Genomic DNA, 22,334 nt, shown 5'->3' on the forward strand with positions numbered 1-22,334 from the left:
CCCCCCCCACGCTCACCTGAACGTGTGTCCCTCCTTGTGGCGCTCCTGGGGACACGGCCATCTCTAGGAACAGGGACAAATCTGGAGACGGGGACACCTCTGGGGACAGGGCCATCCCCAGGGTTAGGGCTACACTTAGGGACCTGGCTCAGGGATGTGGCCACCCCTGGGGACAGGACCACCTCAGGGGCCATGGCCATTCTTGGGGATAGAGCCATCCTTTGGGGCAAAGCCACGTTTGGGGACAGGGATGTGCTTAGGGACAGGGCCTTCTTTGGGAACACGGCCACACTTGTGGGCAGAGTCATAGTTGAGGACAGGACCACACCTAGGGAGAGGGTCAGCTGTAGGGACAGAGCCATGCATGGGGACAGGGCCACACATGGGGACACGGCTCTCTTTGGGGCAGGGCCACCCCTGGGGACAGGGCCATACTTACAGACAGAGCCAATCTCTTTGGGGACAGCTTCCTCCCCCCGCAGTGAGGCTGCACACACCCTTCCTTGCTGCTAATTGCACCTGGTGCCTGGCAGCACTCAGCAGGCACTGTGCCATCAGCTGCCCCCGCAGCGCGTGGGACAATTAGCGGAGCTAATTACTGGGGGGTTGCCCTAACCTCCCCTCCAAGAAAAAAGGCCCTGAGGTGAAATGGGGCCTTCGTGGGGCCCTCCCAGTTCTCAGCTCCCACCCTGCCCCCAGGGCCCCCCCGTCCCTATCCCCTACCCCAAGTGGTCCCCCATTCCCCACATCTCGCCCCCACATCCGAAAGGCCTCCCGAAAAACAGACTCCCCCCTCCCGTTACCCTAGTGATCCCCTCCTATCCCTTCGCTGCCCCCCCTCTCTGTCCCCACTCAAGATGGCGGCGCCTCCTCACACCCCTCCCGCCCTCACCCAACATGGCGGCAGCACCACAATGTTCTGAAATAGCGATGAAGCCAACGCCCCCTACTGCGGACGCGCTCGCCCGCTTGCCCATATTCAATATGACGCCGCGCCGCCTGTCCTTCCCTGCGGGCGTGAAGGCGGCGAGGTGAGCGTGACCCGGATGTGGGCGGGGCTTGAGAAGGGAGGGGAAGCCGGAATGTGACGTCGCGCCGGAAGTGACGTCGCTCCGTCAGCCGCCTGCGAGAGGGGAGAGGAGCGGACGGAGCCAACATGGCGGCGCCGAGTGGGGCCAGGCCGTGAGGGGAGGGAGCGCGGGTCCGGGCATGGCGGGGGCGGCCTAGGGGGAGCCTCGGCGTTACCTGGGCCGCCTCTCCGCTCAGCACAGCCCTGTCGCTGTGGGAGGCAGCGCTCGAGAGGTCTCGGCCCGGTGCCCGGGAGATGGGGGCCTAACGGGGCCCGGCCCTCGGAGTTGCGTCGTGAGGCAGCCGCGGGCCCTGGGGGCGGGGCTGAGGCCTCGGGGGGAAACTGAGGCACGAGGGGGTCGAGGTTGGAGGTAGTTGGTCTGCGGACGCTACTCAGCCCTGTGAGGGTGCCTGGAGGTCGCTGTTTGGGGGGGATACAGAGCTCTCTTTTGGGGCTGAGTTCTCAAGGGGGCCCCTCTCTGAGTAAAAGGGCGCTGGGGGGGCATTGAGGGCTGTGGGGACGGCATGGGCCTGGCTCTGGGCCCGTAGTTCCATCCAGAGTCCCTTTGGTGGCCCTTTTTTTTTTTTTTTTGTCTCCCCGTGGGCTCTCTTTTTGCTTTCTGCTGGCGTTTTTTTTTTTTTTTTTTTTTTTTTTTCCCTTTCTGTTGGCTTTTTTTTTTTTTTTTTTTTTTTTTTGCCCTTCTGTTGGCTTTTTTTTTTTTTTTTTGGCGAATTTTGTGAGCAAAGCCCATTTTCTGGAGGAGATCTTCGGGAACAAACAGGTTTAAAACAGCCTGCCCCTCGCTTGGGTGCACTACTGAGGGAGGAATGGGGATTTTGGGTTGAGAAGATGTCCGAAGGAGCAGCGTAGGGAGCACAGGATTGGTTCAGGTTGTCAATAAATTATTATAGAGTAAAGTAGGGATTAAAAAAAAAAAAGAGAGAAAGTTTGGGCATCAGAGTTACTTAAAATAAGACAAAAAGACTGTTTGGTGGCTTCTGGAAAGTCCACCGTGGTGAGAAGGCCACCAGCGCTGGAAGTGTGGCTTCCTGTGACAAGAGTGATACGTGGGCCGTGCTGTAGGGCTGTAAGTGGCCCCACTGGGGCACTGTGCTGAAGAAATCTGAGAGAAAAGGGGATAGAGGACTTCGGAGCAATCCGTGCTTGGATTCAGATCGGAGCGGATACACGCAGAACAGAGGAGCTCTTCGTTAAGGTTGGTTTTCATGCACGGGTTTAATTTCTTGATAAGCCCATGAGTCACCCATCCCTCAGCTGCACAGAACGATGGTGTTGGATGTCACGTCCTGTCCAGAAAATCCTTTTGTTGATCCTTGACAGTGGGCTCCTGCGGCTGTGGATCTGTGGGTCTGGGTGTGAAGTTTGGGAAGGCGTGGGGGAAGTCTCGGAGAGGCTCTTCCAGACCCAGTGTGTTTTTCCTGATAGAAGTGCCAAAATTGGTGAGGTTAAAGTGTCTGAATGTGAGCCAGACTCTGGCTGCAGTTCAGGTTTCCATGTCTGGAGCTGTCGTACACCACTGTGTGCTTGTGGGGCTGTTGTGTGGGGCTTCCTTCCCGAAAAAGAAAAAAAAAAGTGAATGTTCTGGTTGTTTCCACATGGTTCTGGTTTCTGTTCTGCCTGAAATGACCACGCGTGCTGGCGCTGTGCCTTCTAGATGTCACCTGTCCCATACTTTGCCCATGTCTGTGCCAAGTGGTTCTGCCCCTTCTGCTCTGTGTCATGGTCATGTGTGCCACGCTGAGCCTTTAGGGCCTCACCTTTGTGATCCTTCCCTCCCTCAGGGATGGCCTCGTCTTAAGGGTCAGTCTCTCGCTCAGGGTCGGCCTTGCTGCTGGGGTCTGTTCCCATCCTGGGGACACGCAGAGTGCTGTGACATTGTGCAGTCCCAGCAGCTCTGTGCTGCAGCAGTGCGTGAAATGCTATGGCTGCCACTTCTCCAGCATTCCTCGCATCGCTGCTTATGCTTAGGGGATTTAATTACAGCAAAACACCCTAAAATCAGGTCTTCCCCAAGCAGCGATGCTGACAGTGAGCCCTGTGACCTGCCATGGGGTGGTGGTTTTGGTGGCCCTCCAGTGACACACACAGTGATGGCAGTGTGGCTCTTGGCTGCGATGAAGCCAGACTGTGTTTCTGAACGGGGCTAGGACCCATTCTGCTTACGGTAGTTTTGGAGCTGTGGGTTTGGGATCATTTCGAGACTCGCAGATGGGCTTGGGCCTGCTCTCCTGTCATGGATGCATAGTGCTGCAGGGTAGAGGTCAGAAAACCCACAGGGAGAGTGGTTGTGGCTCAGTCTCACTTCTCCTCCCTTTGCTTGGTTTATCAGGAGCTGTGGTTGTCTGTGTTTTCCTAATTCCAGTTGGAGTTGAACCCTAATCCCCGTGGGTCCAGTCCAATCTGGGATCCTCACAGACCAGCGTTGTCCTGGAGCTGCTTTGCCAGCTCAGTGCCTGCCCTCCTGCTGCTGTTTGGAGCAGTGCGGTATTGTACATGTGCAGGAATGGGCTGCTGGGTCACTTTGGGGCAGGCATGTTTGAGAGCTGGGGGCAGCCCGCTTGGTTTCCAGCCCCAGATCTTCCAAAGGTGTCTGCGCCTCACGGGGAGGAACAGCTCCGACCCCAACCATGTGCTCTGCCAGGTGATATGTCCCCGTTCGCTTCCACTCACAGTGCCACCACGATGGGACATGGGAGGCTGTGATGCTGTGGTATTACCTCCAGCAAAACCCCTTTGGGGAACTGATTTTTATCACTTTTCCCTGCGTGACTTCTGCAAGGCTGCAACGCTGATAGGTGGTTTTTGTGGTGGGACATTAACTTCCCTGGAATCTGTTGGGGTGAACAGGCTGATGGACAAGCCAGGCTTGGGGTGAGTGACTGCAGAGCGCGCTGTAGGCACCAGGAGCTCGTTTTTCCTGTTTACCACAAATTGTTTTAATGATCTTGCCATGCTTGACAGCCTCCTCCCACCTGCGCAGTGTGTGTGGGGTCGGTTCCTGGGAGTAACATCGGCATGTAGCACACACATCTGTTTGCTTTCTACGTGGCTCCGTGGAGTGAACCATCCATAAAGCAGTGGAGGTGCACAGAACTGAGATCCCACAGCTCTCTGCTGGGAGGTGGCCTCAAGGTGCTGCCCCCCAGAAGCTGTCCCAGTCCTGATCCTGGCACTGGACCCCTCTTCTTGGGAGGATTTGAGGTTTCTTGCAGCCCCAGATGCCTGCCCTGTGGGTGTGAGGTGGGAGGGGAGGCAGGGAAGGATCTCTTCCTAGTCATGGCTGCTGGAATCCCTGGTTTGAAAACAAATGTGACAACACTGCAGTTTTGGGTGGTGCAGCTGTAAGGAGCTGCCCCTCAGGACTCTCCACTCAAAATGAGGCTTTTTCTGCTGAATCCCTCCTCCTTCAGTCTAAGCAGTATGACATAGAACCGCTTTTTTTCTTCTGGAAGAAGAAATGCGATGCATTTCCCAGGTGACCAGTGGTAAATAACCCAAAGAAAGCATCTGCTTTGGCTTTGAAACGATTCGGCACTCCTCAAACCCAACAGCAGAAAAACGAGCAATTCCTGGGGAATGGTTTGAATTTTGCTATAAAAACAATGTCCCCAAAACAAATTATGAGAGTGGGATTGCTGCTGGTGCTGCTTGGGATTTGGGCACTTTCCCCCCCTCCCCAGTTTTGCATGGGCTGAGGTTTGTGGGTTCCCTGCCAGGAGGGGAGATGTGGGGTGAAGCAAGCTTGGCATTTCCAGGCAGGATTTCATAGAGAGCTGCAGCTCATCCTGTGCCTGCTCCCTAGTGCCAGAATATTTATAGGTCTGGTTGCAAAACCCAACAGCAGTAGTGAAACGGCAAAGACACCAATTAGAGTGTGTGACAACTTCATAAACTCTGCACTCAAAGGTTTTGCAAAGCTTGGAGGAATCTCTCTCCAGGTGCCACTGGGCTGCAGCCCAGAGCCACGCAGGAGCTTGGTGGTGGATTTGGATTTTCTGCCCCTTTTTTTTCTGGCTGTGTCTATCAGGAACCGCCTTTGGGACGCTATGGGGTGAGGCCAACCGGGGGGGGGAAGTTGCACAACGTTCTCCTCCCAACACGAGCAGTCAGTGCTGCGTCAGAGGCAGTTTGGAAGTGGCTGTCACCGCATGCACTTCTCATCCCGGCTCTTTGCAGCAGGGATTCAACCTGGGACCCTGACTCCTGTGTGGAGAGCAGCCCTTGGGAGTGTGGGGCTAATGAGGGCACACCTCGGAGTGCAGCTGTGCTGCAATTAGTGCGTGGCTGCCCTGTGCAGAGAGGCTGGACTGTGCGGCACTGCATCCTGAAGCTTTGGGGTGCCATCACATGGCTCAGAGCCCCATGTCTGTGCTCCGCCCAGCAGCAAGCAATCCGCCCCTCCTATGGGGAATGGCTTAGAAGGTGAAGTTTTGGTGCTCAGGGCTGGTGGGGAGTGCCAGGAGTGCTCCAGGTGCAGTTTGAGGGCTCATTTCCCACCCGTGACTCGTGGGGAGGTGCCACCTGTGGAGAAACCCTGAAGGCACAAGGGATCTGGGGACAGCGTGGCTCTGGGCTCAGAGCAGGGAAGCCTTTGGGCCACGTTCCTACTTCTTGCCATGACCGGGACATCTCCTGCTGCCGTTTGGGTGTGAAGGTGGCAGCGGTGGTGTTCCTGCGGCTTTCTTGAGGATGCTGGCTAATGCCAAGCCCTCAGGCAGCGAGCACACAGCCGTTCTCCACTGTGCTGCACTCTGCTTCAAGTTCTCCTTTCCTCAGTTCCTGCTGGGATGTGGCATTTGAGTTCCCAGCAGCCTGTGGTGACGGTTTGGTACAGCTGTGCTCTCAAGAGTGTGCTTCAGGGCACAACACTGCTGCTGCAGCATTCCCATCAGAAGCACAGAGTTGTTGAGCTATTGGCTGATCTTGCTGTGAAAACTCGGCTTTGTCCCCAACGTGGTTTCATGCTAAGATGAATCTTGGGGTGACCATGCTGAAAAATGGCAAAGAACAAAACCCAGAGGTGGAGTGGGCCAGTATGAGGTGAAGTCACCCCTCCTGGGGCTTCCCTGGCCACAAACTTGCCAGGATGGGGAGAGAGAGCCTGGAGCCGGTCTGACAGGGCCTGGAGCCAAGCAGGTTGGGGTGTGCTGGCTGTGCTGTGGTGACAGGAGGGACAGTGGGGCTGCAGCTGGCGTTCTCTGTGTCCCACTGGTGGTGGTGCCACGAGGATTCGGGGCCCACTGTAACGGGGCCGCATGGTTTGGGGCTATTGCCCCAGGCTCTGGTTTCAGATCCAGGCAGAGGAGGGGACACATGGCTGAGATTCAGGGGTGGCACTGAGCCAGAGTGGAGTGGCACAGCAGTGGGAACAGCCTTGGATGGGGAAACTCAACTTGGAGGGTCCAAGGGTGGGATTTTCACTGAGAGAGAGCAACAGGAGCTGCGTTCAAGCCTGGTGGTCGCTTTTTTGTCTCACAGGAGCCACGTGCTGGGCAGAGATGGCAGCCCTGAAACGCAGCCGCACGCAGGCCTGGCCTGAGGAGCGGGGCGACCGTGAGCACGGGCTGTACAGCCTGCACCGCATGTTCGACATCGTGGGCACGCATCTGACGCACCGCGACGTGCGCGTCCTCTCCTTCCTCTTCGTGGATGTCATTGACGACTATGAGCGGGGCATGATCCGCAGTGGCAGGGACTTCTTGCTGGCGCTGGAGCGGCAGGGCCGCTGTGATGAGACCAACTTCAGGCAGGTGCTGCAGCTGCTGCGGATCATCACACGCCACGACCTGCTGCCCTATGTCACCCTCAAGAGGCGACGGGCTGGTGAGTGCAGCTGCCCGGCTCGGTGCTCAGACTGGCCAAATGGGGTGGCAGCAGGGCAGGGGGGCAGCATCCTGTGATTCTGTGGTCTTTGAGGTGCTTTCCTACCCCCAAAATTTTAGTGATCCCACAGTTCTGTGATCTATAGGATCCCTTCCCACCCAACTGTGCTGTGATGCCATGGTTCTAAGATTCTCCTCTTTCTCCTCCACTGAGGCTCTCTAGGGCTTTAGGGAGAAAGTTTATTCTGGCCCGAAGGCCCTGTTTTTGGGGAAATGCATTTAGGTGGCCTTTGGGTAGGGCAAGGAGGAGCTTCAGGGACAGCATGTTTGCCTTCTTAGAAGGGACACAAGGCTCCAGAGGTGACCGATGTCCTCCCTGAGCCCACTGCTATGCAGCACACCGTGGGACGTTCCAAGAGGACATGGTTTTTGAGTGGAGTGCCTCAACCCCTCTCTCCGGTTGCAAACCTGAGCAGCAGTACCCGGGCCATTCAGATTGGGTAAATTGATTGGATTTTGGTCACTCATCGAGCTGTAGGCCCAGCTCTGTGCCAATTCACCATTAGGGGAATTTCACCCACAGCTGGAGGAGCTCACTTGTTGCAGGAGCAGTGCAAGGCAGCCGCTTCGGCAGGCTCCAACCTCAGAAATTTGCATTTTTCTTATGAAATGAGGATAATTGTGCTTTCTTGGCAGTTCTGGGCTGCTGAGTCTCCCTGCTTTCTGCTCACAACTGCGATGCCAGCCCTTGGGAAAGCAGTGAACACAAGTACGGGCAGGCACGAAACCTTTCCCATTTTTAGGGTGAGACGGGGGGGGTGCTGACAGAGGAGCACAGGGGCCATGACAAATCCTTTAACACAGGACTGTCGCTCCCATCCTGGCGACGGCATCTGTCCTGTGCTTGGAGAGCTGCTTCGGGAGATGGACATTGCAGAGGTGTGAGATTGTGTCCAGCCGCGTTCAAATGGCAGCAGCTTAAGAAATGCCCCAAAATAGCAGTTGAGAAAAGCGTGGCCAAGAGCTGCACCTGACACGTGGTTTACAATGCACTTTGCACTGAGGAGGAACGGATCGATGAGTTAGAGGAAGCGCTGCTCGCGTCCCTGCCTCCTTCCATACGTGTGCCTCACTGTGGTCTCATCTTTTTGTTCCTCTTTCGTAGTTGTTGCTCTGCAGAGGAGCAAAACCTCAGCCCCGAGTTAGCTCGGAGCTGGGGGAAGGATGGGAGCTGTGGTCTCGCTTACCCCATCGTCTTCACTCACAGCTGCTCCTGCTCAGTAGCCTGACCTCGGAGCCCTGGCAGCACACATCACACTGCTTCAAAGCTCTGCTCTAAAGTCATCCGGATAACAAAGTCATGCAGTTAATACTATCAGCTATTTATTCCAGCTTGGAGGTGTAGGCAGGGACATCGGCATGGGGCTGTCCCAGGGACTGACAGAATCAGAATGGTCTGTGCTGATAGCTGGGGGAAGGGACACGGACAGCCTTTCCTGCACAACGCAGTCTTATTTCTGAGCTCTAAAATGGAGTGTTTTCCGAAACGGTTGACTGAGGGACAGCTCTTTGCAGTGGGGTGTTGGGGGGACCCTGAGTACTGCTGCCGGGGCTGGGAGCTGCATGGCTGCAACTTTGGGGGTGTTTTTTTTTTGGGGTGTTTTTTTGGGTTTTTTTTTTTTTGGGGGGTTTTTTTTTGGAAACAAAATGCTCATGAAGCTCTTGGGCTTAAAAAGGATGCCATGGGGAAGTCATCAGTGTGGGAAGTCATCAGTGGAAATCACCAGGGGGATCTGTGTGCAGTGGGGGATCTGTGCATGCAGCGCTTTGTGCTGGTGCCTGCTGCTGCCCGTGGGTCCGTCCTAACAAGACCCCTCCCTCCCTCTCTGGCAGTGTGTCCGGACCTGGTGGACAAGTACTTGGAGGAGACCTCCATCCGCTACGTGACACCACGGGCTCACAGCGCTGCGGAACACAGCCTCGGCCACCCCCACAAATCAGGTGAGGACGTGGGGCTTGGGGACACACCAGGATCTGTGTCTGAATTCCCCTGCTTCCCTGATAATGGGGCAGAAGCTGTCACGTGAATTGTGGCGCTGATGACAAAAGGGTGCGTGTCCCAGCAGGGCTGCACTCACCCGAGAACCGCCCCCACCCCAATCCTTAGCTTGGCACACAGGCTCTCTGCAGCACTGTCCCAGCAGAATCCGGCCCTGGTGTGTCTGTGTCCCTTCACGTTAGTGGCACCTTTCCCCATCTGTCAGTGTCACCTCCTCCCAGTGACGCAGGCTGGGCACTGCCGGCTGCTGACAGTTTTACCAGTGCTCAGGTGACACCTTGAGCGACTAGGGGACAACCAAATGAGGATTTTGGTGTCCCTTCCCAGGTCAGGGGAGCAGCTGCGGTCAGGCCATCCTCCAGGTTTACCCTGGGATGAAATCAACGCTTTAGAATGCACCAAAAGATTTCCTCAGAACTGGGGGGCTCTTCTGCTCCCCGCAGTGGGGAGGGTGTTTTTGGGGCTGCCCTTGGTCTGCAACTCTATGGGCCATGGAAGGAACAAAGCCCCCAGCCCCCGGTTTGGGTGCCGCAGGGGCAGCGCACAGCTCTGGGTCCCTGCTCTGAGCTGCCCCCATTCCTGGCTCCTTACCCATCCGTCCTCCGGGCAGTGCCTCCCCAGCACCCCATGGTCTGCTGCTCCTCAGCGGGGCCGCAGATCTGCACCAAGAGGCCCGGCCGTGGCAGGGCCCTCCTCAGCAGCCAGCGCAAGCGCAGGAAGTCGGTGACACCAGACCCCAAGGAGAAGCAGACGTGTGGTAAGATCTGTGGGGGGTCAGTGGGAGGACAGAAGGGGGTCTTGATGCCCCCAGGAGAATGGGGACAGCATGCTGAGTGCCCCCACTCCCCGCAGACATCCGCTTGCGTGTCCGAGCCGAGTACTGCCAGCACGAGACGGCGCTCCAGGGCAATGTCTTCTCCAACAAGCAGGACCCACTGGAGCGCCAGTTCGAGCGCTTCAACCAAGCCAACACCATCCTGAAGTCCCGGGACCTGGGCTCCATCATCTGTGACATAAAATTCTCAGAGCTCACCTACCTCGACGCGTTCTGGCGTGATTACATCAACGGCTCTTTGCTGGAGGCCCTCAAGGGCGTCTTCATCACGGACTCGCTCAAGCAAGCCGTGGGCCACGAAGCCATCAAACTGCTGGTCAATGTGGACGAGGAGGATTACGAGGTTGGGCGCCAGAAACTCCTGAGGAACTTGATGCTGCAGACAGCCCCCTGACGCCTGGTGGGATCCAAGCTCTTGTCTTCTTTACTTTTTTTCCTTCTTTTTTTTTTTTTTTTTCTTTTTTTCTAAAAGAAAAGATTTAAAGCCCTGCTGGACTCCCACCGGGCGCTGAGCTTTGGGACCTGGTTTGCTGTGGGGAGCGCCGGAGGCTGACGTGTTCTCTCACCCTTCTCCTGTCCTGTCACCTTCTCTCTTGCTTTGTTTCCTTTTTCTCTTTTGTTTTGTATCCATTAAAAAAGACAAACCGACCCAAAAACGTGAAAAATCCACCCGGGGTGGGTCAGCAGTGGGCAGAGGGACACTGGGACATGGTGGGGTTGTACTGGGAGCTGTGGGGTGGCTGTGCCCCACTCCTGCCCTTTTGTCAGTGTCCCTGTGGGCCTGGCAGTGAGGTGGCCCCATTGTCCCCAACACTGGAGCCCTGAACCCCCACTCCACTGCCTCCTCTCTGCCTCCAGTGGTGTCCCCACGCTGTCCCCAGGACAATGTGCCTTCATGCCCCCCTCTCTGTGGGGCTGGGGGGGGACCAGTGCTGAGGGACACAGTGAGATCTCTGCCTGTCCCATCCTTTCTTGCAGCTGGGATGAACTGGGACAAACTGGGATAGGGGGGCTGGCCCCATGGCTGTGTCCTAGTGGACCTGTCACCTCTGCTGTCCCCCTTCTGAAGGTCCTTGGGGGGGAGGGAGTGTTCCCCTCTCCATCCCGTTTTGTGGTTTTCTCCCCATCCCTACAAGCAGTCCCCTCACCGTGGGGTGGGCACTGACCCCACAGCTGGGGAGGGGGATATGTGGCACCCCCCCCGCCCTCCCCAGGTGACAGCCAACTCTGGCACAACGTGGTGTAATTTCTGTGACTTCTGTATTTTTTAAAACTTCAATATAACAGTCATATTCCCTGTGTAGCTTTCGGTTTTCTTGAAATAAACATCTACAGCAGTGCACAGCTCTTTCCTTTGCCTCTCTGGTGACACCCCCAGCACCAGGGACGCCACAAAGCCTCGAACATGTGTTCACTCCAATATTCTGGGGGACAAACAGCAGACCCAGCCCAGCTGTGGGTTGCTATGGGGCTGAGAGTGCTGCCTACAGCCCCACAGTCCCATAGAGGTCGGCACGGCGGTGACTCTGCACCGGCATCTCGCGGCGCACACGGTGCAGGTACTCAAGGTCAATTTCGGCATAGCAGAGCCCCGGTCCCTCACTGCACTGTGCCACCACTGTCCCCCAGGGGTCTGCCACCAGTGTGTGGCCATAGGACACGCGGCCCTCGTGGTTCCGACCCGTCTGTGCCGCCGCCACCACGTAGCACTGGGTCTCGATGGCACGCGCCCGCAGCAGCACCTATGAGGACACAGCGAGGATGAGGGCCGTCCCAGAAATTGGGAGGAAAAGAGGTTTTTCTGGGGGTGGGGGGGTTAGTGCCCACCTCCCAGTGTGCAGAGCCTGTGGGGAAGGTGAAGGCTGAGGGGTAGGTGAGGATCTCGGCACCAGCGTGCCGCAGCGCCAACGAGATCTCAGGGAAGCGCAGATCGTAGCAGATGGAAAGCCCGAGCTGGTTGGGGACAAAGGGACATCAGGATGGACACGGGATGTGGCGTGGGGTGAGGATGAGGAATGGGCACCCTGTACCCTTCCTGCTGGAGTACTGATGGGGGGCACGATCTCGGTGCCGGGGTTGGTGAAGCTGCTCTCCTTCATGGTGACACGGCCCTCCAGCTCCACGTCACACAGGTGAGTCTTCCTGTAGGCTGCTGCCAAGCGCCCTGCAAGCAACAAGGGAGCACAGGGAGTAGGGGGACATGTCACAGGACCCCCCTCCATGGGGCAGGGTTGGGGGGGCTCACCTGTGGGGTCCAGGAGGACGTGGCAGTTGTAGATGCGCTGCGTGCTCGGCCAGTCTGCCCCACGCTCGTGGAAACCGCCCAGGGACAGCCACACACCACAGTCCCTGTGGGGAGCAATGTGGTGTCCCTAGGACAAGCACTGTCACTGGGAGAAGTGTTCCCACCAGGACAAGCATTGTCAGTGGGACAAGTGGCACCACCAGGGTGAGCAGTGTCACTGGGATGAGCAGTGCCACCAGGAAAAGTAACGCCACTGGTGCAAGTTGTGCCACCAGGACAAGCAATGTCACCGGGACGAGCGGTACCACTGAGATGAGTGTTGTCACCAGGGCAAACAGTGCCACTAGGATGAGCGTTGTCACCGGGATGAGCAGTGCCATCAGAACAAGCAGTGTCACCTGGACGAGCGGTGCCACCCTGGGCATCCCCATGGCACCATTACCTGGCCAGCGCGGAGTAGCGTGCCATCAGCTCACCGTCCAGGCTCTCAGCCAGGCTGAGCGTTTGCGCGGAGTCACGACCGATGTAGTCAAAGCCTTCAGGGAGGAAGACGAGGCACGCTCCCCGTCGTGCTGCTGCCCGCACCAGTGCCGCGCAGCCAGAGAAGTTCTGCTCCTTGTCGGGAGTGGAGGTCACCTGGCCCACGGCCACCAGTGGCTTCGGCCCCAGGGACACCGCCATGGCTTGATGGCTGTGACACAGCATGGGTCACCCCAGGGATGGGGACACCATGGTTGTGTGTCCCTGCCCACCGCCACCCCATAGGTGAGTACCTGCCCAGGGGACTCCGGAGGCCTGGGCACAAGCGGTGCAGTGGGAGCCGGAGCACTGCACTCAGCCTGGGTGGGGGGGGCAGAGGGTGAGCCCCTCCTCAAACCCCATACTGCCCCAAGACACCCCCAGTTTGTCCCCAGGACTCCCAAACTGCCCCCCCAAACCCTCAACCCACACCCAAGCTGCCTCATATTACCCCAGGACCCCTCCCAAACTGCCCTCAGGACCTCCATACTACCCCCCCCCCCAAAACTGCCCCTGGGATGCCTTGAAGTGCCCCAGACTGCTCCTCACAACTTAAACCCCCACACTGCCCCAAGGATCCTCCCCCCTTTTTGCCCCTGTGACCCTCCAGACTGCTCCCAGACCCTGTCAGCCCCCCCTGCTCCCTCCCAGCAGCCTGTTTGATTCCATCAACCCCCATTTCCCCCCCCGGGACTCCCCCTCTAAACTGCCCTGGGACCCTCCCCAGCATACCCCAAAGTGCCCACAGACCCCTCCTCACATTCTGACCCTTTCCACAGTTGTCCCTAGGACCCTCAGTTTGCCCTAGGACCCTCCAAGGTGCCCCCAGCATCCCCAAACGACCTGTAACGCCTCCCAAAATTGCCCCCATCACCCCCAAACTGCCCCCAGCACACCTCAAACGGCCCTTAGGATCCCAAACTGCCTCAAGGAACCCACATATTCCTCCAAACTGCCCCCAGGCCTCCAAACTGGCCCAGGGTCCCCCCAGACTGCCCCCCTCACTCCCAGACTGCCCCTAGAACCCCACCAACACCTTCAAACTGCCTACAGGACCCCCTCTGACTGCCCCCCCGGCCTGTACATGTCGCGCCGGCGGCACCGAAGCGGGAGGCAGTGATAGGGGCAATGGGCAAAGTCCCCCACAGCGCTGCCCACAACCAAGATGGCGCCCAACACTACCTCACCACACAGCACCGCTGCCAGGCTTTGACCTTTGCCAAGATGGCGCCCAGCCTGTTTCCGGTGTACACGGAAGAGCCCCCGTACGGAGTGCGGTCTACGCCGGAAGAGTTCCTGCTCAATTTCCGGTATGCGCCGGAAGAGGCACAGAGAGGAGGGGAGAAGATGGCGGACAACGTGAAGGGGCGGCCCACGGCGGCGGGGCCTGGTGGGAAGGTGCTCACGGCGGAGCAGGTGCGGGGCGGGGCTTGGTAGGGGATGGGGGAGGGCCCCGGGATCCCGAGGTGACACCCCGGCGGTTGTCCACGCAGGTGGTGGCTCGGTTCAACCGGTTACGGCAGGAGCAGCGCGGCCTGGCCTCCAAGGCGGCGGAGCTGGAGTTGGAGCTCAACGAGCACGGGTGTGGGGGCAGGGCAGAGGGACACGAGGGAGAAACGGGACAAGGGGGGTGGAGGCACGGGGACATGGGTAGCAGTGAGCGGGTGGGCGGGCACTGGGGAATGGGGCGAGGGGGAACGGGAAAAGGGGGACACTAGGATGGGGAGGCAGTGGGGAATGGTGAGGGGCATGGGGACATCGGGGGGTACCAGAGAGTGAGGGAGTACCGAGGAATTGGTTGAGGGGGACAATGAGGAATGGGGGTATATCGGGGCGGACGGGACAAGGTAGGGGCGCAGAGGTATGGGAGGGTAACAGTGAATGGAGGGGGGGGGACCCTGGGATAGAGGGGACAGCGGGGGTTTGGGTGTCACTGGGGGTAAGCATGTGGAGTCTGAGTTTGCCACTTAGGGACATGTGGAAGACACTGTGAGGGAGTGGGAGCATGGAGGGGACACAAAGAGGTGTGTGGTGGGGGTTGGGGGGGGCACTAAAGGTGGTACCAGGCGTATAGGGGTGTCATTGGGGATGTGGGGGACACCAGGATGAGGACAATGGATTTATTGGGGGGCACTTGGGGATATGAAGGGGACAGTGAGAGTGTGGGAGGTCACTGGATATGGGGGTGATGCTGGAGGAGTGTGGAGGATGTATTGAGGGATATAGGAATGACACTGGGGGTGTGGGAGGCACGGGGGGGGCAGTGAAGGTGCATGGGGGGAACTCCTGGGTTGAGGAGGATCACTGAAGAACGGTGGGGGGGACACCAGGAGTGACACAGTGGCGAAACAAGGGATGCTGGGTTGACACCGGGGGTGATGCAGGGTTATGCAGGGGTGACAGGGCCCCCCCCGCCCCACAGCCTGGTGATTGAGACGCTGCGTGAGGTGGACCCCACACGGAAGTGTTACCGCATGGTGGGTGGCATCCTGGTGGAGCGCACTGTCAAGGAGGTGCTGCCCGCGCTGGAGGGCAACCGTGAGCAGGTGACCCCTGGCCAGACCCCCTCCCCACCCACAGGCCTTCCCCCCACTGCTCTAAACCCCCTCTCCCCCTTTTCTCCTCCAAGATCAGCAAAATCATTGAGACTTTGAGCCAGCAGCTGCAGAGCAAAGGCCGTGAACTGAACGAGTTCCGCGAGAAGCACAACATCCGCCTGCTGGGCGAGGAGGACCCCCGGCAGCCCCCCAAGGACGGTGCCGAGGGGGGCAAGGGTGGTGCCGCTGGTGTCCTTGTGTCCTAGCCTTATCCCCTGCTGTCACCTGCCCTCCCTCCCCTCGTTTAGTGGTTTTGTTAAATAGATGTGGGGATTTTGAGTCACAAGTGTTCTCTAGTTACGGGGTAGTGGAGGTGGCACTGTGGGTGGTGACAGCGGTGGCACTGTGAGGACGTCCTTGAGCTGCCTGTTCGCCTGTGACTGCCGTCAGCCGCCGCTTTCCTGCACTGTGTCCCTGCTGTGTCCTGGGCTGGGGGGGAGGGCACACACAGGTGTCATCTCTGCTGGGGGTCCAGGGAACAGAAAGCCACCAGGACGTTGTCCCCACAATGTCACTCAGACCCCTGCGTTTCTGTTTTGCTGTCGCTCTCCCAGAAGTGTGTTCCTTTGGCAGAGGGGATGTGGGGAGCTCAGTGGGGGGATAGACAGGGCTGGCAGTGGGGAACATGGAGACACTGGGTGACATGAGAATGCTGGCAGTGGTGCTGGGGGACTTGAGCACACGCAGTGGCATGGGGACGCAGAGACATGGGCTGGCACTGGGGGATATGGGGGTGTGGGGTCATGGAGATGCTGGGGGTGGCACTGGAGGACACAGGGATGTTGTGGGACATGGAGACAATGGAGGATATGGGGATGCTGGTGTTGGCATGGGGACATGGAGATGGGCTCGTATTAGGGGACATGGGGGCACTGGTGCTTGTGTTACACTGGGGGGTGTGTGGGCCCAGGGCTGGTGCTGGATGGTGGGGAGCACAGCCACCCTAGGGGGGGATTTGGGGATTGCAGAGTGAGCAGCAGGAGGGGACATGGGGGTGGCAGTGTTGGCAGTCAGGGTTGGCCCTGTCCTCACAAGCTGGGTGCGTGCTGGTGCATGCTGGTGTGGGGTGGGACAGGAGGGGAGGTGCTGTTGACTGTACACAGCCCACACCCGCGGTGACACTGGGTGCAGCTGGTTCCCCCTAGTCCCCTGCGGTTACTGTCCCCATATAATGTGGGTGCCACCACCAATGCCATCAGTGCCACCACCATGGAGGAGGATATGGGGACACGGATGGCTGACGTTGAGCGGGAGAGCCTGCTGGGCACTGTGCACGGCGTCTCGGGGCCTGGTACGGCTGCGTGTTGGGGACAGCGGTGACACCTCTTGGGGCAGACAAGGAGGGGGGTGACGGTGCAATGTCCCTGCAGTGGTGACAGCCACACGCATGGCAGGGGCGGCCATGTATGAACTGGTGCGTGTGGGGCACGCAGAGCTGGTGGGGGAGATCATCCGCCTGGAGGGGGACATGGCCACACTGCAGGTGTACGAAGAGACCTGTATCCTTGTAGCCACCCCTGTCTTTCCCTTGTCCCCTCCAGACTCCTGTCCCCTCCTGTCTTCTCCTGTCCCCTGATCCCTCCAGTGTCCTTGTCCCCTCCTGTCCCCTTTGTTCCCTCCCAAGCCCCATCCCTTCCTGTCCCCCATCCTGTCTCCTCTGTCTGGCTCTGTCCCCTCCAGTTCCCTCATCCCCTTTTCTGTCCCCATCTCTTGTCTCTGTGGTCCCTCACCTGTCCCCATTCCATCCACTCTCCCCATTCTTGTCCCCATTCCTGTTCGCATGTCCTGTCCCCTTCTGTCTTGCCTGAATGTCTCTGTCCCCTCTAGTTTCCTTGTCCTCATCTCCTGTTTGTGGTCCCTATCCTGTCCCCATCCCCACGTCCCCCACCCCAGATCCCTATCCCCCATGTCCCCACCCTATGTCCTCATCTCATGTCCCTATCCTTATCCTTTACCCCACATCCCCCAACTCATGTCCCCCTCCCACTCCGTGTGCCCTCTCCTGAGCTCGCTCCACAGCGGGGGTGCGGGTGGGGGACCCGGTGCTGCGCACGGGTCAGCCGCTCTCAGTGGAACTTGGTCCCGGTATCTTGGGCTCCATCTTCGACGGCATCCAGCGCCCACTGCGGGACATTGCACAGCTGACAGGTGGCATCTACATCCCGCGGGGTGTCAACGTCCCCGCGCTGCCGAGGCACCTCACCTGGGACTTTGTCCCCAGCAAGAGCATCCAGGTGGGGACATCAGTGGGGACTTCAGGGGGACACGTGGATGTGAGCGGGACATGGGGATATGAGAACAAAGGGACCACAATGGAATATGAAGATATGGGGACATCAGTGGGACATAGAGATATGAGGACAGAGGGATGTGGGGACAGGGGAACGTTGTCCCCAGCAGGAGCATCCAGGTGGGGGACATCAGAGGGGCATCAATGGGACATGGGGACATCAATGGATCATTGGGTTATAGGGACACTGGGGACATGGAATCATAGAATGGTTTGGGTTGGATGTGACCTTCAAGTTCATCTAGTTCCAACCCCCTTACTGTAGGCAGGAGCACCTCCCTCTAGACCAGGTTGCTCACAGCCCCACCCAGTCTGGTCTGGAATGCTTCCAGGGACTTTGTCCCCAGCAAGAACATCCAGGTGGGGATGTGGGGACATCAGGGGGACATGAGGACATGAATGAGACATGGGAACAGGGGTGTGGGGAGACATAGGGATTTTGTCCCCAGCAAGAGCATCCAGGTGAGGACATGGGAACACTGGGGGGACATGGGGACGTGAACAGAACATGAGGATATGGGGACAGGGAGACATGGGGACTCCATCTCCAGCAAGAGCATCAAGGTGGGAACATGGGGACATCAGTGAGACATGGGGATATGGGGATTTTGTCCCCAGCAAGAGCATCCAGGTGGGGAAGTGGGGGCACCCTTCTGCTCCCACCGGAGACACTGCCTGATCCCATTGCCACCCTGTTACCCTCATGGTCACCCTGTGCCAGGTTGGCAGCCACGTCACCGGTGGAGACATCTATGGGACAGTGACAGAGAACTCACTCATCCAACACAAGATCATGGTGCCACCCCACAGCTGCGGCACTGTCACCCACATCGCACCACCGGGACACTACAGCGTCTCAGTAAGGGGTGGCTGATGTGGTGGTGGCATTCCATGGTGCCACTGTCCCCAAATGTCCCTGAGGATGTGGTGGTGGTGGGGTGGTGCCATCCTGTGGCACCACTGTCCACAAATGTCCCTGAGGATGTGGTGGTGGGGTGGTGGCATCCTGCTGTCCCCAAATGTCCCCAAGAATGTGGTGGTGGCATCCCAAGGCACTGCTGTCCCTACATGTCCCCAAACGTCCCCAAGGATGTGGTGCTGGAGCTGGACTTTGAAGGAGTGGTGGAGCAGCTGACCATGATGCAGGTGTGGCCGGTGCGGCAGACTCGGCCCGTGGTGGAGAAGCTGACTGCAAATCACCCACTGCTGACGGGACAGCGCGTGCTGGATGCGCTTTTCCCGTAGGGATTGGGATTGGGATGAAATGGGATGAGGATGGGAATGGAATGGGAGGGGGATTGGGATGGGGTGGGAATGGGATTGGGATGGGGTTGGGGATGGAACGATGTGGGGCTGGGAATGGGATTGGGATGGGAATAGGGTGGGGATGAGGATGAGATTGGAATGGAATGGGGGATTTGATGGGGATGGAAGGAAAAGTGGATGGGAATGGGAAGGGGATGAAGGTGGGGATATAGGCTGGGGGGGCTGGGGGATGAGGATGGGAGTCTTGGATAGGTGGGAACTGGGGACAGGAATAGGGGATGCGGGTAGGGATCGGGGGACGGGTGAGAAATGAGACAGGAGTGGGGATGAGAATGGGGAGAAGGGGAGGGGTGGGGACAGAGAATGGTGACAGGACAGGGATGGAGATAGGGATGTGGGATGAGGGACATGAGAAGAGGGGACAGGGATATGGGATGGAGCTGGGAAGAGTGGTGGGTGACAGGGACAGCAATGGGCGTGGGAATGGGGGATGGGATGAGGGACAAGGGGGGAGAGGTGAGGGAGAGGGGATGAAATGGGGATGGAGATCAGGATGGGGGCAGATGGGGGCAGGATGGAGTTAGGGATGGGAATGGATGGAGACGGACTGGCCATGCAAGGGACCGTCCCCAGGTGCGTGCAGGGTGGCACCACAGCCATCCCTGGTGCTTTTGGCTGCGGCAAAACTGTCATCTCACAGTCCCTGTCCAAGTACTCCAACAGCGACATCATCGTCTACGTGGGCTGCGGGGAGCGTGGCAATGAGATGTCCGAGGTGCTGCGGGACTTCCCTGAGGTGAGCCCAGTGACACAGGGGGACAGAGGGGACAGTGGGCTGCATGGTGCCAACAGTGGTGCCAGCAGCGGGGCCAATGGGGCCACTGGTGCCAGCGCTGATCAATGAGGCCAACAGTGGTCAATGGAGCCAACAGTCCTGATGGTGTCAGTGGGGCCAAATGGAGCTCAGTGGGGCCAACAGTGCAGATGGTGTCAATGACACTCAGTGGGGCCAATGGGACCAACATTGCTTAAAGGGCCAATGGAGCCAACAATGCCAATGGTGTTCAATGGGGCCAACAGTGCTCAGTGGTACCAGTGGTGCTCAGTGGTGCCCAGCGGTGCCCAATGGTGCTCAGCAATGCCAGCAGTGTCAATGCTGCCAACGGTGCCATTGGTGTTCAATGAGGCCAGTGGGGCCAATGGTGCAAATGGGGCAAACGGTGCTCAGTGGGGCCAACAGTGCTAATGGTGCCACCCCCAGCTCACCATGGAGGTGGATGGGAGGACAGAGAGCATCATGAAGCGCACCACGCTGGTGGCCAACACCTCCAACATGCCAGTGGCCGCCCGCGAGGCCTCTATCTACACCGGTAGGCAACAGGGGATGATGGCAGTGACAGGGGTGGCTCTGCCATTGGTGCCATCCTGCAACCCACCTCCCTCCCCAACACTGCAGGCATCACGCTGTCTGAGTATTTCCGCGACATGGGGCTCCATGTCAGCATGATGGCTGACTCCACCTCTCGCTGGGCTGAGGCGTTGCGAGAGATTTCGGGGCGCTTGGCTGAGATGCCGGCGGGTGAGGAACTGGGCATCCCCAACATCATCCTCTTGTCACTGGACGTGGGCGTCGGCATCACCGTGCCACCCCATGCCCCACAGACAGTGGGTACCCCGCGTACCTGGGCGCCCGCCTGGCATCCTTCTACGAGCGTGCAGGCCGGGCCCGCTGCCTGGGGTCCCCCCTCCGTGAGGGCAGCGTCAGCATCGTTGGAGCGTGAGTGTCACCAAGAGGGGACGACGTGGGACCACCCCACCCCACTGAGTGTGCTGTTCTCCACAGGGTGTCACCGCCTGGAGGGGACTTCTCAGACCCTGTCACCTCAGCCACGCTGGGCATCGTGCAGGTGAGCTTTGAGGTGCCCACGGATCCCGTATTTGGGTTCTCCATGGATCTCATATTTGGGGTTCCCGTGGATCTTATATTTGGGGTTCCCCACAGATCCTACATATGGTTTTCCCCAAGGATCCCATATTTGGGGTTCCCTGTGAATCCTATATTTGGTCCCCATGGACCTCCTGTTTGGTTGTCCTCAGGGGTCCCATATTTGGGATTCCTCATGGATCCCATATTTGGAGTCCCTGTGGATCCCATATTTAGGGTTCCCATGAATGCCATATCTGGGGTTCCCACAGATCCCATATTTGGGTTCCCCATGTTTCTCATATTTGGGGTTCCCTGTGGATTCCATATTTGGTTTTTCTCACGGCTCCCATACTTGGGGTTCCCACAGATCCCATCTTTTGGGTTTCTCACGGGTCCCTTACTTGGGTTCCCCTGGATCCCCCATGCTGACCCCCCAGTCCCACAGGTATTTTGGGGTCTGGACAAGAAGCTGGCACAGCGCAAGCACTTTCCGTCGGTGAATTGGCTGATCAGTTACAGCAAGTACTTGCGGGCGCTGGAACCCCACTATGAGCGGCTGCACCCTGACTTCCCCGCACTGCGCACCCGTGCCAGGGAGATCCTGCAGGAGGAAGAGGACCTGGCCGAGATCGTGCAGCTCGTGGGGAAGGTGGGGGGTGGGATGGGGTTGGATTGAGATTGTGTGGGGACTGAGATGGAGTGGGATTGGGTGGGGATGGGGATGGGGATTGGGATTAGGATGGGGTGGGGATGAGGTGGTGAGGGGAAGGGAATTTGAATGGAGTGGGGATGGGATTGAGATTGGGAAGGGTATGGGGATTGGGATGGGATAGGGATGAGGATTGGGATGGGAGGCGAGGGAGGATGGGATAGGGATGGGGATGGGATTGGGTAAGAATGGTGTGGGATGGAGTTGAGATGGGGATGGGATAGGGATGAGGATTGGGATGGGAGGGGAGGGAGGATGGGATAGGGATGGGGATGGGATTGGGTAAGAATGGCGTGGGATGGAATTGAGACGGGGATGGGATGGAGATGGGATGGTATGGGGTGGAACTGGCATGGGGATGGGACAGGGATGGGATGGGAAGGGGATGTAGGTGGCATGAGATGTGAATAGGATAGGGATGGGGTGAGGATGGAATGGGATGCGGAGGAGAGCTGTGGTGTAGAGATGAGATCTATGGGACAGGGATGTTGCCTTCCCCACAGGCGTCTCTCGCTGAGGCTGACAAGGTGACGCTGGAGGTGGCCAAACTCCTCAAGGATGACTTCCTACAGCAGAATGGCTACTCCTCCTATGACAGGTACCGTGCCTCCATCTACCCCCCATGTCCCCATGTCACCCCATGTCCCAACATTCCCATGTCATCCCCATGCCATTCCCATGTCCCCACACCACCTCTACAACCCCAAGCCACCTCGATGTCCCCATGTCATCCCCATGCTATCTCCATGTCGCCATATCCCCCTACCACCTCCACATTCCCACATCCCCATACCACCTCCACATCCCCGTGTCCCCACATCCCCGTGCCATTCCAGTGTCCTCATCCACATGAGGACATCCTCATTCCACATCACTGGGACACCCCCATGTCCCTGTGCCACCCCCATGTCCCCACATCCCCATATCACCCCTGTGTCCTCTCATCACACCCAAGTCCCTGTGTTCCCACATCCC

General features: G+C 58.4%; 5 protein-coding genes across 11 annotated transcripts in view; 3 read left to right on the forward strand and 2 right to left on the reverse strand.

Moving 5' to 3' along the window:
- The window catches only part of S100A10 (S100 calcium binding protein A10), a 3,280-nt gene extending 2,006 nt beyond the window's left edge, over positions 1-1,274 (reverse strand). The window contains exons 1-2 of one of the 4 annotated variants that reach the window (XM_021376424.1): positions 893-986; positions 17-63 (exon numbers count right to left, since the gene is read on the reverse strand). Coding sequence is in view for 2 of the 4 variants with exons in the window: in XM_021376419.1 (XP_021232094.1) it covers positions 17-99; positions 893-1,158 (349 nt within the window). In the remaining 2 variants the exon portion in view is untranslated. Of the gene's footprint in view, positions 1-16; positions 100-439; positions 677-892 lie in introns of those variants that run through there. The other 3 variants (XM_021376422.1, XM_021376419.1, XM_021376420.1) reach the window with 3 other exon arrangements.
- On the forward strand, positions 1,753-11,146 carry DEDD (death effector domain containing). The gene is made up of 5 exons (XM_021376413.1): positions 1,753-2,285; positions 6,569-6,913; positions 8,806-8,913; positions 9,582-9,728; positions 9,824-11,146. Exons 2-5 carry the CDS (start codon positions 6,589-6,591, stop codon positions 10,198-10,200), a joined length of 957 nt encoding a protein of 318 aa, XP_021232088.1. The 5' UTR covers positions 1,753-2,285; positions 6,569-6,588; the 3' UTR covers positions 10,201-11,146.
- Positions 11,050-13,739, reverse strand: NIT1 (nitrilase 1). 2 transcript variants are annotated; one of them, XM_021376411.1, is made up of 6 exons: positions 13,622-13,739; positions 12,825-12,890; positions 12,494-12,742; positions 11,837-12,155; positions 11,634-11,759; positions 11,050-11,548 (listed from the first exon to the last, which is right to left on the reverse strand). In XM_021376411.1, the coding sequence occupies exons 1-6, from the start codon at positions 13,654-13,656 to the stop codon at positions 11,291-11,293; spliced, it is 1,053 nt and encodes a 350-aa protein (XP_021232086.1). In that variant the 5' UTR covers positions 13,657-13,739; the 3' UTR covers positions 11,050-11,290. The 2 variants fall into 2 exon arrangements, with proteins under 2 accessions (XP_021232086.1, XP_021232087.1); XM_021376412.1 differs by having other exon boundaries at positions 13,605-13,729.
- PFDN2 (prefoldin subunit 2) lies at positions 13,843-15,450 on the forward strand. The gene is made up of 4 exons (XM_021376418.1): positions 13,843-13,986; positions 14,064-14,152; positions 14,993-15,116; positions 15,200-15,450. The coding sequence occupies exons 1-4, from the start codon at positions 13,918-13,920 to the stop codon at positions 15,371-15,373; spliced, it is 456 nt and encodes a 151-aa protein (XP_021232093.1). The 5' UTR covers positions 13,843-13,917; the 3' UTR covers positions 15,374-15,450.
- The window catches only part of LOC110387806 (V-type proton ATPase catalytic subunit A-like), a 16,608-nt gene continuing 9,875 nt past the window's right edge, over positions 15,602-22,334 (forward strand). For all 3 annotated transcript variants that reach the window (XR_002432732.1, XM_021376408.1, XM_021376410.1), the window contains exons 1-12: positions 15,602-16,458; positions 16,538-16,666; positions 17,187-17,401; positions 18,179-18,316; positions 18,547-18,698; positions 19,357-19,519; positions 19,985-20,093; positions 20,180-20,302; positions 20,386-20,500; positions 20,567-20,630; positions 21,096-21,299; positions 21,863-21,957. Coding sequence is in view for 2 of the 3 variants with exons in the window: in XM_021376408.1 (XP_021232083.1) it covers positions 16,377-16,458; positions 16,538-16,666; positions 17,187-17,401; positions 18,179-18,316; positions 18,547-18,698; positions 19,357-19,519; positions 19,985-20,093; positions 20,180-20,302; positions 20,386-20,500; positions 20,567-20,630; positions 21,096-21,299; positions 21,863-21,957 (1,589 nt within the window). In the remaining variant the exon portion in view is untranslated. The remainder of the gene's footprint in view (positions 16,459-16,537; positions 16,667-17,186; positions 17,402-18,178; positions 18,317-18,546; positions 18,699-19,356; positions 19,520-19,984; positions 20,094-20,179; positions 20,303-20,385; positions 20,501-20,566; positions 20,631-21,095; positions 21,300-21,862; positions 21,958-22,334) is intronic.

The sequence above is a fragment of the Numida meleagris genome, chromosome 24, assembly GCF_002078875.1.
Source record: "Numida meleagris isolate 19003 breed g44 Domestic line chromosome 24, NumMel1.0, whole genome shotgun sequence".
Taxonomy (NCBI): Eukaryota; Metazoa; Chordata; class Aves; order Galliformes; family Numididae; genus Numida; species Numida meleagris.

Coding starts and splice junctions, on each gene's coding strand:
- NIT1 (XM_021376411.1), bottom strand. CDS start 13,656: ATGTACAGGCCGGGGGGGCAGTCAGAGGGGGTCCT. Junction 12,743..12,824: donor CTCCGGAGTCCCCTGGGCAG/GTACTCACCTAT, acceptor GCTGTGTCACAG/CCATCAAGCCATGGCGGTGT. Junction 12,156..12,493: donor CGCTACTCCGCGCTGGCCAG/GTAATGGTGCCA, acceptor TGCTCCCCACAG/GGACTGTGGTGTGTGGCTGT.
- DEDD (XM_021376413.1), top strand. CDS start 6,589: ATGGCAGCCCTGAAACGCAGCCGCACGCAGGCCTGGCCTGAGGAGCGG. Junction 8,914..9,581: donor CGGCCACCCCCACAAATCAG/GTGAGGACGTGG, acceptor TCCTCCGGGCAG/TGCCTCCCCAGCACCCCATG. Junction 9,729..9,823: donor CAAGGAGAAGCAGACGTGTG/GTAAGATCTGTG, acceptor CACTCCCCGCAG/ACATCCGCTTGCGTGTCCGA.
- PFDN2 (XM_021376418.1), top strand. CDS start 13,918: ATGGCGGACAACGTGAAGGGGCGGCCCACGGCGGCGGGGCCTGGTGGG. Junction 14,153..14,992: donor TTGGAGCTCAACGAGCACGG/GTGTGGGGGCAG, acceptor CCCGCCCCACAG/CCTGGTGATTGAGACGCTGC. Junction 15,117..15,199: donor TGGAGGGCAACCGTGAGCAG/GTGACCCCTGGC, acceptor TTCTCCTCCAAG/ATCAGCAAAATCATTGAGAC.